This window comes from Lottia gigantea (assembly GCF_000327385.1).
Source record: "Lottia gigantea unplaced genomic scaffold LOTGIsca_144, whole genome shotgun sequence".
NCBI lineage: Eukaryota > Metazoa > Mollusca > Gastropoda > Lottiidae > Lottia > Lottia gigantea.
This window is the reverse complement of record NW_008707688.1, coordinates 29,333-45,679: the sequence shown is the minus strand read 5'-3', so window position 1 is coordinate 45,679 and position 16,347 is coordinate 29,333. Positions and strand designations below refer to the sequence as shown.

The 16,347-nt window shown below is 36.4% G+C and overlaps 2 protein-coding genes across 2 annotated transcripts; one reads left to right on the top strand and one right to left on the bottom strand.

The window, feature by feature from the left end:
* Window positions 1-12,746: 12,746 nt before the first annotated feature.
* LOTGIDRAFT_238386 (hypothetical protein) lies at window positions 12,747-15,449 on the bottom strand (the record flags this gene model as incomplete). The annotated part of the gene is made up of 3 exons (XM_009050071.1): window positions 12,747-13,090; window positions 15,136-15,312; window positions 15,443-15,449. The coding sequence occupies 3 exons, from the start codon at window positions 15,447-15,449 to the stop codon at window positions 12,747-12,749; spliced, it is 528 nt and encodes a 175-aa protein (XP_009048319.1).
* A 263-nt stretch (window positions 15,450-15,712) lies between these two features.
* On the top strand, window positions 15,713-16,219 carry LOTGIDRAFT_172884 (hypothetical protein; the record flags this gene model as incomplete). Its single annotated transcript, XM_009050070.1, has 1 exon — window positions 15,713-16,219. One exon carries the CDS (start codon window positions 15,713-15,715, stop codon window positions 16,217-16,219), a length of 507 nt encoding a protein of 168 aa, XP_009048318.1.
* Window positions 16,220-16,347: the final 128 nt, after the last annotated feature.

The window sequence follows — 16,347 nt, the reverse complement described above, 5'->3', positions numbered from 1 at the left end:
CTGCCATATGTTAAAATTAGTTCGCAACACACTTGCCGATAAAGGATCAATTTTTGCAAATGATGATATTATTAAATGGGATTACTTAAAATATTTGCACAAGTTACAAGATGAAGAAGGACTTCATTTGGGGAACAGGTTGAGAGCTAGCCATATTGCTTGGTTTAAAAAGAAAATGAATGTAAGATTAGCTGCTCAGACTTTGAGTGATTCTGTGGCAACTTCTTTAGACTTTTGTTTAAATGAGAAGATTCCAGAATTCGAAGGTTGTGAGGAAACTATTAGTTTTATTCGAATGTTTTATAAACTTTTTGATGTTTTAAACTCTAGGAACTTGAAAGCCTTTGGTTTCAAAGCCCCTTTGCAAATGAATAACTATTTAAATGTTTTTAATTTTCTGACGAGTTTCTACGAATGGTATATTTTATCGTTGCGTCAATCGAATAATGGTGCGTCAATTATTGACAGTAATCGTAAGACAGGTTTCCTGGGGTTTCTGTTGTGTATTCAGAGCATAAAATCGTTGTTCGAAGAATTAATTCTATCAGAGAAATATGGTTTAAAATTTTTGTGGACTTACAAGTTCAGTCAGGACCAAATTGAACTGTTTTTTGGGGAAAATTAGGAGTATGGGCGGCTGTAATAATAATCCTACTGTAAGGCAATTTAAAAGCGCATATAAGAAAATATTGACCCATAATGATGTACAAGATGTCGCTTCGGGAAATTGCTTGGCTCTAGAATCCATTCCTATCTTAACTGCTACAAGTCGTATTATTAGTTAAAGTGTTGATACGGTGGTACCGTCTGTAGAAAATCTTAATTTGTCGATTACTAAAAACAGAATGATGGGTGAAGAATTTCAGGTGGTAAAAGATCACGAATATACTTACGCTCCACATAGAAATGTATTGTCTAGCTGTTCTGAGAAAATAGTTGCTTATATTGCCGGTTTCGTAGCTTTCAAATTAAAGAAGTCAATTCATTGCGAAACCTGTGTAAATGCATTATCTGATTTTATGTCATGTTCACCGGTAAATTTGTTGATAGTACTGAAATCTAAATCTTCGCTCACCATTCCGTCTAATGATATCATTGATATTTGTAAGACTTGTGAGAAATTTTTTCGGCAATATGTCAGTTCAAGTTGTTCACGTGCGAATTTGTCTAATGTACAATGTCACAAATTATTTCAATCTGTTTTGAAACATTATATTAACAAAGATATTTTTTCCTGCCTTAATCAACATATGCTAGAAAATGAAGGTTATAATAATCATTTGGTTCTACTTATTAAATCTGTAGTAGAGAAGTATCTTCAAGTTCGCTATTACTATGAGGGTAGACAGTATACTGCTAAGCTTCGAGAGAAAATTTCATCCAAAAGTCGTCAGACTCTAAATAAATTGATCATTTTTTCTGGACAATAAAACCTTGTAAGTGATTGTAAATATATTTTACGGATAAATGATTAATTTATATATTAAGCGAAAACAGTTTGTTCTCCTGTTGTATAAATGTTAAAACTATCTAATTTTAATCAATTCGGGATGATTTAATCCAACTATTCATTGATTCATGTCAGTAGTGCAAATTAATAGTACATATGTTATATTTTGTTGTAAAATAATCCAGTGTAGGCCTATATTTTGAATTACCTATGTACTCTCAATAATTATATGCATTTGTTCAAAAAAAAATCTATATTAATGTTTGAAAATGACAAATGACCTTTTTACAAGGTCTACTAATAAAATACAGTGACTGCAAACTTCTATATGTGTTTTAGATCTTCAATTTTTTGCGGTTGATAAGCGTGCTTTCTATGCATACAGTATAGCCTTTTTTGGGTCTACCAAGATGGCGGCCACGCTGGCTGAGTTACTTCACTTTGACGTGAATAGCAAATGACGTCATGCCCTCTCCAGTTAATATATACTCCAAGGTTGTACCCATCAAACACAACAGTAGTATTAAGAAACTTAAGCAGAAACTTTATATATGGCATACATATATCATTGAAAGTGACATCTGATGAGTTTGTTTGTTTCCATGGAAACAATAATGAACCTCCATCTACAACGTGAAATTCCGAAATAGAAACTTCCTGAATTGAGAAGCTATCCAACGCTTCTAAAAGTTGTGCCTTGTTAGCCTCTCGCATCATACCACTATTATCAAAGATAGCTTGCAATGCAAGGTAACATACGCCCACTGGCAGCTGCCAGAAATAATAAAACAGTCTTTAGTGACTAAAGTACGAATTTTCTCATATTGAAGAAATTTTGTATGCTGAATAATTCCACAAAATTTTTTAAAATCAATATCAGTAACCCAAATACAACAAACAATTAAATCATACAGCTCTAATCAAGGGCAAAAAAACAACTTTTGACGCGTGTTTACAAAGTCAAGGGCAATAACTCAAAAAATGTTCATCAAAAATATCTCTTGTTAGAACTTGTCCGAGATCTTATCAATTCCAATGATCACACCAAGTTTCATCAAAATCGGTTGAAAACTGTAGCTTCTATTGTGTTCACAAACAAATTTTGACGCGTATTTCGTAAGTTAATGGCAATAACTCAAAAACATTTCATCGAAAATGCGTCAAGTTAGAACTTGTCCGAGATCTTATCAATTTCAATGATCACACCAAGTTTCATCAGAATCGGTTGAAAACTGTAGCTTCTATTGTGCTCACGAACAAATTTTGACGCGTTTTTACAAAGTCAAGGGCAATAACTCAAAAAAAACCGTTCATCAAAAATGCATCAAGTTAGAACTTGTCCGTGATCTTATCAATTCCAATGATCACACCAAGTTTCATCAGAATCGGTTCAAAACTGTAGCGTCAAACCTGCTCACAAACTATTTTTAACAAATTTCGACGCATTTTAACGAAGTCAAGGGCAATAACTCAAAAACCGTTGATCAAAAATGCGTCAAGTTAGAACTTGTCCGAGATCTTATCAATTCCAATGATCACACCAAGTTTCATCAGAATCGGTTGAAAACTGTAGCTTCAATCCTGCTCACGAACTATTTTTAACAAATATTGACGCGTTTTTACAAAGTCAAGGGCAATAACTCAAAAACCGTTCATCGAAAATGCGTCAAATTAGAACTTGTCCGAGATCTTATCACTTCCAATGATCACACCAAGTTTCATCAGAATCGGTTGAAAACTGTAGCGTCAATCCTGCTCACAAACTATTTTTAACAAATTTCAGCACGTTTTAACAAAGTCAAGGGCAATAACTCAAAAACCGTTCATCAAAAATGCGTCAAGTTAGAACTTGTCCGAGATCTTATCAATTCCAATGATCACACCAAGTTTCATCAGAATCGGTTGAAAACTGTAGCTTCAATCCTGCTCACGAACTATTTTTAACAAATTTCAACACGTTTTAACAAAGTCAAGGGCAATAACTCTAAAACTGTTCATCGAAAATGCGTCAGGTTAGAACTTGTCCGAGATCTTATCAATCCAATGATCACACCAAGTTTCATCAGAATCGGTTGAAAACTATAGCGTCAAACCTGCTCACAAACTATTTTTAACAAATTTCGACGCGTTTTAACAAAGTCAAGGGCAATAACTCAAAAACCGTTCATCGAAAATGCGTCAAGTTAGAACTTGTCCGAGATCTTATCAATTCCAATGATCACACCAAGTTTCATCAGAATCGGATGAAAACTGTAGCTTCAATCCTGCTCACGAACAATTTTTAACAAATTTCAAGGTGTTCTAAGTCAAGGGCAATATCTCAAAAAGCGTTCATCGAAAATATGTCAAATTCGAACTTGACCGAGATCTTATCAATCTAAAGCATCACACCAAGTTTTATCAAAATCAGATGAAAACTGTAGTCTCTATAGTGCTCACAAGAAATGTTGACGGACGGACCGACGAACGGACGACGGACCGACGGACCGAGGCGACAACAATATACGACCACATATTCATGTGGGCGTATAAAAAGGGATGTAGGATGACTTGTAAGTTCGTATGTAAACAGGTCAGATATGCAGTTCATGTCAGTTTTCTGTTCGCCATTATTTGCACACCAATTCCACGGGTTTTGTAGCAATTCACATCAGGTGCAACAGTTTCGTCAGTTGTTATATTCCGAAGTTCATCAGAGAACTCGAAAGGATGCTCGATCAGATACTCTAAAACGACTCATGTATCGTGCGTGCCACGCCAGCTATTTCTTTGTGCTGATCGCTACTTGTTTGTCGTATGTTTGTAAAATCCTGCATGGACTCATTATACAAGGCACAAAATGGCATAGACTGAATCCATACGTTTCTCTGAGCCTCGTACACCACGACCATGTACGAGTCCTCCGATCCCCTTGATAGTCCGCATCATTGTCTGCTCAATAACCAAATCCTTTGACAGACCTGCCCACTGTCTGTCTGGCCGTCTTAAAAGAATACTCCTTTACTAAACAAGTCATAGATGGTTGTATGTTTCTCCCGTAACTCCATCATATCCTGTACGTAAATTTGAACCGATTTTGCGTAATGCCTATGACCTGATGCGGCAAAAAAATAAATCATTTCTTGGAAGCTGAAGATGTGAGTTTTCCAATCTCCCATCCGTTGGGATCGTAGAAAAAACTTTAATAAATCTATCATACTCATCATTTGTAGCCAGAGATCAGCGGTTTTGTGATTTAAGAGAGACTTCTCCTTGTTCAGATCAGTGGCAATTTTTCTTAAGCCGTCTGCTGCAGTGATTTCATTTACGTGTATATAGCCTAGTGTGTGATATTTTGGGATTCTGATGTCATTGACGTATGTTTCGAGCGATGAACAAGCCAGAGCCCTAGGTATCTATATGAACTGGTGGTTAAATGCCACACTTTGCACGATTTATGTAATATATTCAGGAACTTATGCATAGACGATTCGTCAGCTGCAATAAAAGACAAATCGTCCGCATAAACAAGCGCCGAAACAATCTGTTCCCCAAACTCAATGCCAAAGCCTAATCATTTATATACTTTGCAAATAAAGTAGGTGACATTAATCATCCTTGTTTAACCCCTGTGTAGACTGGGAACCACTGAGATAACTTTTTTTTACTTTGACACAACTAAAACTATTGTTACACAATGATTGAACAGTATTCAAAAGTTTACCAAATTAGATAAAAGCACTAAACGCTGAGCTTGGTAAATCGTGCAATTAAAAAAGTAATGAAATGAGTTTTCATTATGGTAGCCACATCTACAAGAAGGATTGGAAATTACATTAATTTTGAAAAGATCAGCATTTAAACCGCTGCAATTGGCGTCTAATGAATTCCAATCATGGATGGTAGACGGAAAGAACGATCGTTGATAAACAGTAGTACGAGAATGGGGGGTCGGGATATCATTCGAATTGCGGAGATTATAAAATTTAGGAGTAGCATCAGCGGGGGTTAAAATATCAGTTAGGTAATTTGGCGCTCTATTGTGCACAATATTATAAAAAAAATATGTCGAATAAATGCTCAAAAGATTTTATCTGTTGGGGGGTGTATTTAAGTTTCCGTAACACACCAATTAGTTTATATGCCCACTTACAAATAAAGTCAATATGTATTGACCACTTTAGATCATTCGAAAATATAATGCCGAGATGCTTATGGAAAGGAACGATTTCTAAAGGCTCCTGGCCAAGGAACAAATTAGGTAATTGGGTTGGGGGTCTAGTTGAAAAAGGGTATAGTTGGTTTTAGAAGTGTTAAAACTGACAATTTAATAACGTTTCGTTTTAACGAAATAGTTAATTCGTTTAAACGAAATAATTAATTCGTTTGATCAGGTTTATTCGTATGATTTTCTTTTATGTGTATCGGGAATACTGATATTATGGTATCAATAAGCTCCAATTAGCTCAATCAGGCGTTCTACTATTTCAATAAAACTGAGAAATTGATGACTTCGCTATCGCCAAATCTGCTTATGTCGATAAGCATTTGCCCCACCGAAATTACTGTGCAAAATTAGCCATGCAGGGGCTCCGTCTTTGACTGGCCAGTTCGCCACATTGGATATCTGTCACTGTCCAGATTTTAGAAATTATAGGAATAAAAAGTATTTCACCTCAATTTACAGTTATATTATGTTAGATTGACATCTCAGGACCTCACTGGCACCAAAAATTATATTCATAATTCCATAGGAGACCATCGAAAAAATTGGCCACGGATAGGCTTCGTCATTGACTGACCAGTAACACAGGTAGGCATCAAAATACCGTTTTATTGGAATTTTTGCGATATTCAAAGGTCTGAAAGTACCATGTGATAGAGTTTGTGCCATCAAAAAATCTGTTCCACCCATATTACTGTTGACTCGTAAAAATTGGCCATATAGGGGAAAAAGCTCTTCAAGAAGTAAAGTACCCAGAGGTACCCAGCAACTGACATCGAAATAGGACCACCGTCGCATAGAAAAAAGACGTGAAGCTAGAAGGCAGGAAAGAATGGTTACAGAATTGATATTTATTTATTTCACATTCATAATTTTAAAAGTAACACTAGCTTATGACAAGGTTTATCAATATGCGAAAAATATACAACAATGAAAACTGGCTACAAACCTAATATCTCTATTAATACGCCCCCATGAAATATTGCCGTCACCCATGTCCGTCCGTCCGTCCGTCCGTCCACAATGGCTCGTAAACACTCTACAAGATACAATTCTTGACGGATTTTGACAAAACTTGGTATGAGTGTTCGTAATAACCCAAGGATGAACCCTATTGAAAATCAGAAGAATCGAAAAATATTAAGTATGGGTTATTGCCCTTGTTCTTAATTTTTAGCTCGTAAACACTCTAGAAGGCACAATTCTTGATGGATTTTGATGAAACTTGGCATGGTGTTGAAAATCAGAAAAATCGAAAAATATTTAGTATGACTTATTGCCCTTGTTCTTCAAAACGCGTTAAATTTTTAGCTCGTAAACATTCTAGAAGTCACAATTCTTGACGGATTTTGACGTAACTTGGTGTGAGTGTTCGTAATCACCCAAGGATGAACCCTATTGAAAATCAGAAGAACCGAAAAATATTTAGTATGAGTTATTGCCCTTGTTCTTGAAAACGCGTTCAATTTTTAGCTTGTAAACACTCTAGAAGGGACAATTCTTGACAGATTTTGACGAAACTTTGTTATCACTTAAGGATAAACCCTATTGAAAATCAGAAAAATCGAAAAATAATTAGTATGAGTTACTATCCTTGCTCTTGAAAACGCGTTCAATTTTTATCTGGTAATCACTCCAGAAGGCACAATTCTTGACGGATTCTGATGAAACCTGGTGTGAATGTTCATAATCACCCAAGGATGAATCTTATTGAAAATCAGAAGAATTGAAAAATATTTAGTGTGAGTTATTGCCCTTGTTCTTGAAAACGCTACAAATTTAGCTCTTAAACACTAAAAGGCATGATTCTTGCCGGATTTGGTTTTATTATTCAGTAATGCGCTGAAGATTGAATATTTGCCTTCTAGATTTTTCACTAGCTAAAAATTGAACACGTTTTCAAGAACAAGGGCAATAACTCATACTCAATATTATTCAGTATTGCCCTAAAAAGTTAAAAAAAAACTCCATTCATTTCATTTTCATTTTAAAGAGTTCAAAAGAAGTGTATGACTGAAGGTAGAATATTTTATACTGGTGATTGTTACTTTACTGCTAAATATTTTCATTCAAAATCAAAGCTGTCAGTGGGAGTATGTTACCTTGCCTGGCAAGCTATCTTTATTTTTAGAATGCAATTAATAAAGTTTAACACGATAAACTCAAGGAAATTATGGCTATGGTGTTGGAAAGAGAACCATCTCTAGTTCTTGACTTATGAGTACCTATTCACCCTCCCGATTCAGGTCCACCAGCAATCGAATACAGTTATCCAGAATGACCACAACTGTCATGAAATGATTACAGACATTGTAACTTTATGCAGTGGTCTAGATTCGTGCATTTCAACAATACTATGACATGCATATTACACAATAAAATTTCTCAATGTTAACTACACTATACTGAAACAATGTTTACAATAGGAACTTATCTTTTGATTTAAACAATAATTTATCATAGCATAAAATAAACTAATCAATTACAAGATAGCTTGCTAGGCAAGGTAATATACGCCCACTGACAGCTTTTATTTTAAATAAAAATATTTGGCAGTACAATAACAATTACCAGTATGAAATATTCAACCTTCAGACATACACTTCTTTTGAACTTTTTGAGACGATACTGAATAATATTACCAAGTTTCATCAAAAACTGTCAAGAATTAAGCCGTCTAGAGTGTTTAGAGATTAAAACTTGAGAGCGTTTTTAAGAACTAAGGCAATAATATTTCATCTATGGGTGATTATATACACTCACACCAAATTTCTCAAAATCCATCAAGAATTGTGCCTTTACGTGCTATAAATTGAATCCATTTCAAGAACAAGGGCAATAACTCAAACTAATTATTTTTCGATTATTCTGATTTTCAATAGGGTTCATCCTTGGGTGATTACTAACACTCTTCGTCGAAATCAGTCAAGAATTGTGCCTTGTAGAGTGTTTACGAGTAATTGTGGACGGACCGACACTTTACACTTTTTACACAAGTTGCGCGTTATGAAAATTCACTGAAATTTCGCAATGCTACATAACTTTGTCTGGTGACAAAATGTTGTATTGTTGAATATTGTTAGAACTAATCTGAAGCAAAAAATATATTTCTCAACCAAATCTTTTATAGCCTTTGGTTCAATGCTAGCAATGTACTCTTTAAAAAATTTTGCAGCATATTTGGAATGTATGAATATAATTTTGATTCTTTCATAGGTACAACACACGTATTCTTCCACTTTGAATATAGTCTTTAATACCTGAAAAATAACATGTAAAATATAAAATGATATAATAGCACAATCCTGAAAATATACATGAAATTCTAAATATGACAATCAATCAAATTTCACCCTCAATTCATATAAGCCTACAGTAACATTTCTATTCAAAATCAACACTTACTTGGTCACAGAATGACCATAAAATTACAATTGGTAATAATAAGCTTCTAAAGTTTGATTCTCTTTCTGCAAAAATGACCAATCTCCATCTCTTGCTTTTTTCTCATACCTTGTCATAAGCTGTCTTCACTAGTATTGCTCCACACCAGAAACCATGGGTGAACTAGCAGCACTCCTAGAATATGACAATTCAAAATTCTATAAATATCAAATATAACAAATAATATTGTGTTCACTGAACAATGAACATCCTAATTTCTTATCCAGCACAAGTTGATGAGGAGCTGTTTATAATCTCTTTTTCCATCAGAGGACAGAGGAACAGAGGAACAGAGGAAAATACTGACAGAGTCAAAAGTAAAATTCATGAGAGTTAATGATAAATAGAACAATAAACTAGCAAAAGTTAACATAACCTTCTGCGCCAGTATTGGTGTTTGTGGTTGTCTATTGTCGTAGGTCATAGTTTGTAGCTCACTCCCTTTGCTTGTAATTATCTCCCTTGCTTTCGTTCTCCATGTTTGTTCTCTAAATGGATACGTGTCATACGAACTGTTAACTGTTTAACTGACGTGCTGACTGCAGGAAACTTACCATATACTCTTCTGAAGAAACAGAAAAACGACTATGTTATCAACTTTTATGGACATAGCGTAACGCTCGGTGTAAACATACCGATAATAAACACATAGGCACTCTCGAACATAGCTCACACACACCGTGTGCCCAAGCAATGGATTTTGTCGAAAACTGAGACAATTACATGTAAATCATTTGAAGGTTGGAAACAAAATCTTCTCTTCACCCGTTCTACAGATGCATCGTTTTCAACCTATTTGGGAGTTGGCGTCATATGGTTAAAACGAACTCGCGATACCTCAAACAGGGACCCAAAAATGACGGAGAGGAGATAGCAGAAAAGAGATGACAAACTGCACTATAAAAGGTCAAAACATTAGAATTAATTCTCGGACGAATTGCCAATTATTGTCCCGTGATTTCAAGGAAATTTTTTGTCAAGAACATCGTTATCCTCTATATGAAAAGTCAATCCGCCTTCACTATCCAGTCAACCGTAAGCCATTTTTTTGGATGTCGATGATACCAGTTTAAGCGCCGAAGAACGACCTGAGATCTCTACCAACGCTTGACTGCATTCATAGAAGATAATCTTCTCCTGAAAGATTCTGGCATAACCGGTGATGTCATTCACGAGGATGAGGAATGCTCACCATCTGTAATGGCTTTAATGGTGCTTCTGCAGGCAGCAGTCAACATTGGATCTGTTCCTCCCCTCAAAGTAAAGGAAGATTACCACAGTATTCGTTTAATAGTCTCACTGAGTTACAACATCTGTTTGACGACTTGGAACAGAAAGGCGTGTATAAACGACCTGATGACATTGGTGTTCCTGTCAAAATATCTTAACCCTTCAATCCTCGTGAAGAAGCCTTCTGGTGGATTCCGACTTGTCACTGCGTTTGGCGATGTTGACCGATACAGCAAGCCTCGACTGTCTCTCCTCCCAGACGATGACTCCATTCTCCGTCAAAAAGGCCAATGGAAATGCTTTATCACAACAGATCTATCCAATGCATTTTATAAAATCCCTGTCACGTGATTATATGAAATATTGTGATGTTGTCACTCCCTTCTGTGGGATCTGCAATGGGAATGCCGGGCAGCGAAACAGCTCTCGAGGAACTAATGTGCTGCGTTTTGAGTGATAAGGAGCGGTAACCAAACTAGCCGATGATCTCTACTGTGGTGGTTCAACACCAGCAGAGCTGCAACAAAACTTGCGCTCGGTGTTAACCACACTAAAAGCTAAAAACATGAAGTTATCACCAACCAAAGTTCTACGACATAAAGCCCATATCTTATCTGAGAGCAATCCGTGTAATTGCAAATTATGTCGAGATGAATTCTCATCCAGTCCACGTGTATCTACATTTCTTTCTGTGGTAAGCCAGTTTCAAGCACCATAGGGCATTTGTCCGGAAAATCCAATATTCTATCCGATTTTTCAAGTAGAAATGTCCCTGAATGTCAGTATAGTACATGTCAGATATGTTCCTTCGTAGAACTCTGGAAGATTCCGTCGTTCGAAACATTGTGGTAGATGATATGCTCGCAGTCGCTACTCTTTCTAAAGATGGTATACTAATTGTGAAGTACGCAGACCCTTTACAACCTCCAAGAGAATGTATTGTGGTCCCTTGACAGGTCCTTGATGGTATTATCTCTGCATTACATGCACCTCAGTCATTACTCTAAGATAACACTGACGTCTTAATCTTAACCCTTCGGCATATCAACTGAAAAAGGTGCTTCACCGATACTATTTCGCTCTAGATATATGGATAAGACAATTGAGCGAATTTCTTCTTCATGTCAACAATGCCCAGCCCTAAAACAGATTCCAAAGACCAAAACAGAACAGTCTTCTTCCATTTCAAGTTATTGGAATAAGCTTTGTTGCCGGCATCTTACGAAATGAGTGTGATACCGATACTGGGAGAAAGTGTTTCCTCATTCACCACAGCGTGCCTAATAGAGGACAATATTTATTGAACTTCACTCCCCTTGACGGTCCACCATGCGTCAAACGTGTTGATGCCGTTCCAGTCTTGCGAATGACGCGTTGTTACAGAAACACAGAATTTGTATCGAAATAGGATGGACAAAAATACCAATAAAAATCCAGTTGCGGAAATCCATACAAGAATTGGAATAGAAAATCTTGCGTATAGACCGACGATGTAAACGGGTTTATCTTTAGACACTGTAAACTGTAAACATATCTAACCGTAGACAAATTCTTGTTGTTGATGGGCTCTTCTTGTAGGATGCAGGATAAGAAATACTCGTCTACATCAACTATAATTTATTTACATTCAATAACTGGAGATTACACTAATCCAAGAAGTATACCCAAGACTCTTGGATCCGACCCTCTCCTCGGCGAAAGAATGAATACCCCAAACCCTAACTACACTCCTATTTATCTCCCCAACCAGATGGCCAACATATGAAATATTTCTTTTGTAAAGAGATCCCTTGCTGTTCTTTAACCCTAATAGCCATGCCTGAGCGAACATAAACGATTCCTTTTCTATACCCCTTTAGTTTCTTAATCCCTCGATGTCTGCTTCCCCGCCGACATGGGATAGGTCTCCTTTGTACACATACGTTCTGTTTCTAATTACTTACATAACCACCACGATGATGTTAATTTAAAAGTGTCGAAGATAACGGACCCATATCATGAACAGATCAGCAGTAGTTGTTGCAACTATGAATACTCGAATACGTCATAACGGATTGTCCGGAAGAGAACTATGGGCTCAATGTGACCAAATCACTCACGAGCAGAAACCCGTTTTGGATAAAGACCTCAAAATCCAGCTAGACTAAGCAATCACCATTACACATTACCAAGCCTAACGCAGGAACCAACTGTATTAGAGCTCCATATACTTCAAATTGGCGATATCGTGGCAGTGGAAAAGCTCAGTCGGTAGCAAGTTTGGATTGTCTTCTACTTAGCGATCAGGTGCCACTGGTTCGAATCCTTCTCAAGGTAAGAAAAATTATTGTTTATGAAAGACATATACAATTAAAAACAATTTATTGTTATTAGATATACAACGTTAAACTCAAATAACCATGAGGTCCATATTGGATTTCAAATACAGCTCGATGATGTGCTTACTGAAGATTCTGTAAATGAACTAAATGGCTTGGTGAATAATAAGCATGGGAAACTCAATAGATCTCCAGAAAAAGCGATAAAGGCTTCACATCTAATGTTGGTAAAGCATGCCCGTCTGCATTGTTCTAAGTTAGGGGTATCAGTTTCAAACCTGTCAATTTGAAAGTCAAAGGTACATGTGTTTGGTTGAGAGAACTGGGAGCTGACACATTGGGGGTCAGCATTACATAATTCAGTGCAATCTATTTCATCATCTGCCTGACGATTAGTATCTGTAATGGTGCCAAAAGATCCACCCGCATCTTGAAATCTGCAGTCTGTTTAAAAAAAAAAACATGGAACACCTTTAATAAGACAAAACAATTTCCGGGAAACAGTGACGGCGCCAGCCTCCTGGGGCTGAGGGAACAAATAGGGGACAGACTGACTCAATGGGTGACAAATGTCGTGGCTGAAATCAAATTGGTGCAACTCCTGACTCCTGCAGAGTCCTGACTCTTGAATTGAATGGGGGAATTCTGACATATATTTTGGCGCAAAAACGAATACAAATCATACTTTTTAATTTGTCGAAAATAAAGTGGGGGAACAATAATTGGTGCCGCCATTGCTGGTAAAAGCAGAATGGTTTCCCTTTAGATGATATGCTTCGAGCAATTAAATTGTTTTCGATTGGGTTTTTACTTTATCTTACATCGCCATAGCTTTAAAAGATAAAGATGAAAAAAAAGACAGAGTCTGTTTTTAATGAAGAAAAATAATTCGAAGGTTTCTTTTGGGGTTTAAGCTTTCTTTGTTTCAGAACTTCTTTCCGAGACCTCATTGCTATTTCAAAAAGTCGTCAGTAGTAGATTGACAAGAGCTATCAGTAAATTAAATTTTTCGAGAGTATCTTTTTGATACCACGGGAGGTTTATTCACAACCCAAATCTTTTCTCTTTTTTATTTTGATTTTCAATAGGGTTCATCGTAAGGTGATAATGAACAATTTCGTTTCAGTCAGTCGTGAATTTGTCTACGAACTAAAAATTGAACGTGTTTTTAAGAACAAAGGCAATAACCAATATAAAATAGTTTGCTTAATAGGGTTCATCCTTGGGTAATAATAAACAATTCCACCAAGTTTCTTTTAAATTTGTTCCGAATTGTGCCTTCTAGACTGTTCTCAAACAAAAAGTTGAACAAGAACATAACAAATTTTTTTTTTCGGCTGTTTAATAGGATTCATCCTTGTTCTTGCAATAAACAATTTCACAAAGTTTCATTTAAATCGTGCATACTAGGCCTTTTACTAGCTAAAAATTGAAAACAAGGGCAATATTTTTTTTGTGATTTTCAATATAGGGGTTATCCCACGGTGATTACAAACACGCACAAAAAGTTTTGTTAAAATCCGTAAAAAAAAGCTCTCCATCGTGTCCACATCACTTCAAGAACAAAGACAATATCTCATTAAATATTAAACTGTTTAGATATCTTTGAAGTTTTACGTGCTCAGCCTGTAACAAACGGGGCCTCGGTTTATTGTCCCGTCCGAAACACTAGACGTTTTTCCAGCCACTCCAACTTGCATCACTGACAGGGAGAAACCGGGTGTGCTAACGTTTCCGTACGATGATTTCGTAACGGCAATTAAAAAAATTTCATGATCACGTTTACGAAACGATTTAAGTCTCAAGATAATGCAATATCAAGTTTCATAAATATCGATTGAAAACTCTAGCTTCTTTCGTGTTCACAAAAAAATTTATATGGGTTTTAACCTAGCCTAACCTTTACTGTTTTTCGAAAATCCGTTTAACACGAACTGTCTTGGTTGGAGACTTTTGTCGCCGATAACAGTCTTGTCTTGAGTTTCAACGTCTGGCAAAGAAGACAAAAATCTCCAGTCGGTCGTTTTCCACATTGTCGATAATCACGTGCAGAGCATGCAATTGAAAGGAAAATGAATCTGATTGGATGATGACGGTCTGTCTTGGAGACGGTAAGACATCTTGCCAGACAAGGTAACATACGCCCACTGGCAGCTGTCAGAAATGATAAAACAGTTTTTAATGATTAAAGTACAAATTTTAATAGTTTGAATTCAAAGATATATATATTTACTGCCAGTTATTTATGCTGAGAAATTCCACCAAATTTTTAAAAATCAATTTCAATAACCCAAATACATCAAAGATCACAACAAATTTCATTAAAATCAATTGAAGACATTTGCTAGCGAATCATTTGTTCAGAATTCAACCAAGTTTAATTTTCAAACAAAATAATGTTTCTCGAAAATAAACTGTTTTTTGCTAACGCACACAACGAATTGTTGTCACATGTTTCGTTGTCCGTCGTGTGCTTTGGTAAATATTACCTTCACAAACTAGATCTGGTTCAAAGACACCCTCTGCGTTACAAGTAAGAGTACCAACCCTACCATTCAGTGTAAAACCAGAAGAGCAGTTAAACTGAACAATTGACCCAACTTCTGTTGATATCTCACTGGTGATGTCTCCATTATTTACCATTGGATTGGAATCACACTGTATATCTGAAAAGAACAAATATTTGCGAAAATCTGGAAAACGGGTCTACAAATATGAAATATAAAATGATGAAAAGAGTTCTGATTTTTTTTAAAGGCAACGAGTGTGTTATATTTGTATTGGATTCAGGTTTACCACCCATCTTTCAAAAATGTGGTATAAGTAAGTATCCATTTCTAAAGAGTTGGACAACGACCCAAACAATATGAGGCTCATTTATAAACTTTCATAAGGTAGAAAGGATAAGACCTATGCCATTTATAGTCCGGTGTAATGGCGATCAATTTACATTACACAAATTTTTCAATGAACATGACACTCGTGACTTACAGGTGTGTCCCTTTCATTTGAAAAGCAAGGATTACCACTTGATTTTCAATGACCTTTCTATTATTTGTCATCGATATGGCGATCAAAGTTGTTCGCGCTTGCATAATACCTGGATCAGTTGTTGTGGATGTTGTTGATGTTGTTGTGGGTGTGGTCGTGGTTGTTGTTGTAGGTGTGGTCGTGGGTGTTGTTGTTGGTGTTGTTGTAGGTGTGGTCGTGGGTGTTGTTGTGGGTGTTGTCGTGGGTGTTGTTGAGGGTGTTGTCGTTGGTGTTGTTGTTGTTGGTGTTGTCGTTGGTGTTGTCGTTGGTGTTGTTGTTGTTGGTGTTGTCGTTGGTGTTGTTGTGGGTGTTGTTGTTGGTGTGGTTGTGGGTGTTGTCGTGGGTGTTGTTGTTGGTGATGTTGTGGGTGTTGTCGTGGGTGTTGTTGTTGGTTTGGTTGTTGCTGTTGTTGTGGGTGGTAAAGTGGTTGGTTTTACAACACAATATATCTTGACTCTCCATCTACCACGTTTACACAGTGTTTTCACTTTCATCTCAAACCCATCAGAACACACGAAGGTTCCCCTGCATCTTCTACTATAGCCTCTTCTTATCCATTCTGCATTACTTGGCAATCTAAACGCCTTACAAACTAGGAAATAAAAAGCAGATCTTTGAAGATTTGAATTCAAATAAAAAAAAAAACGTTGATAGCTTGGATAAGGATATGT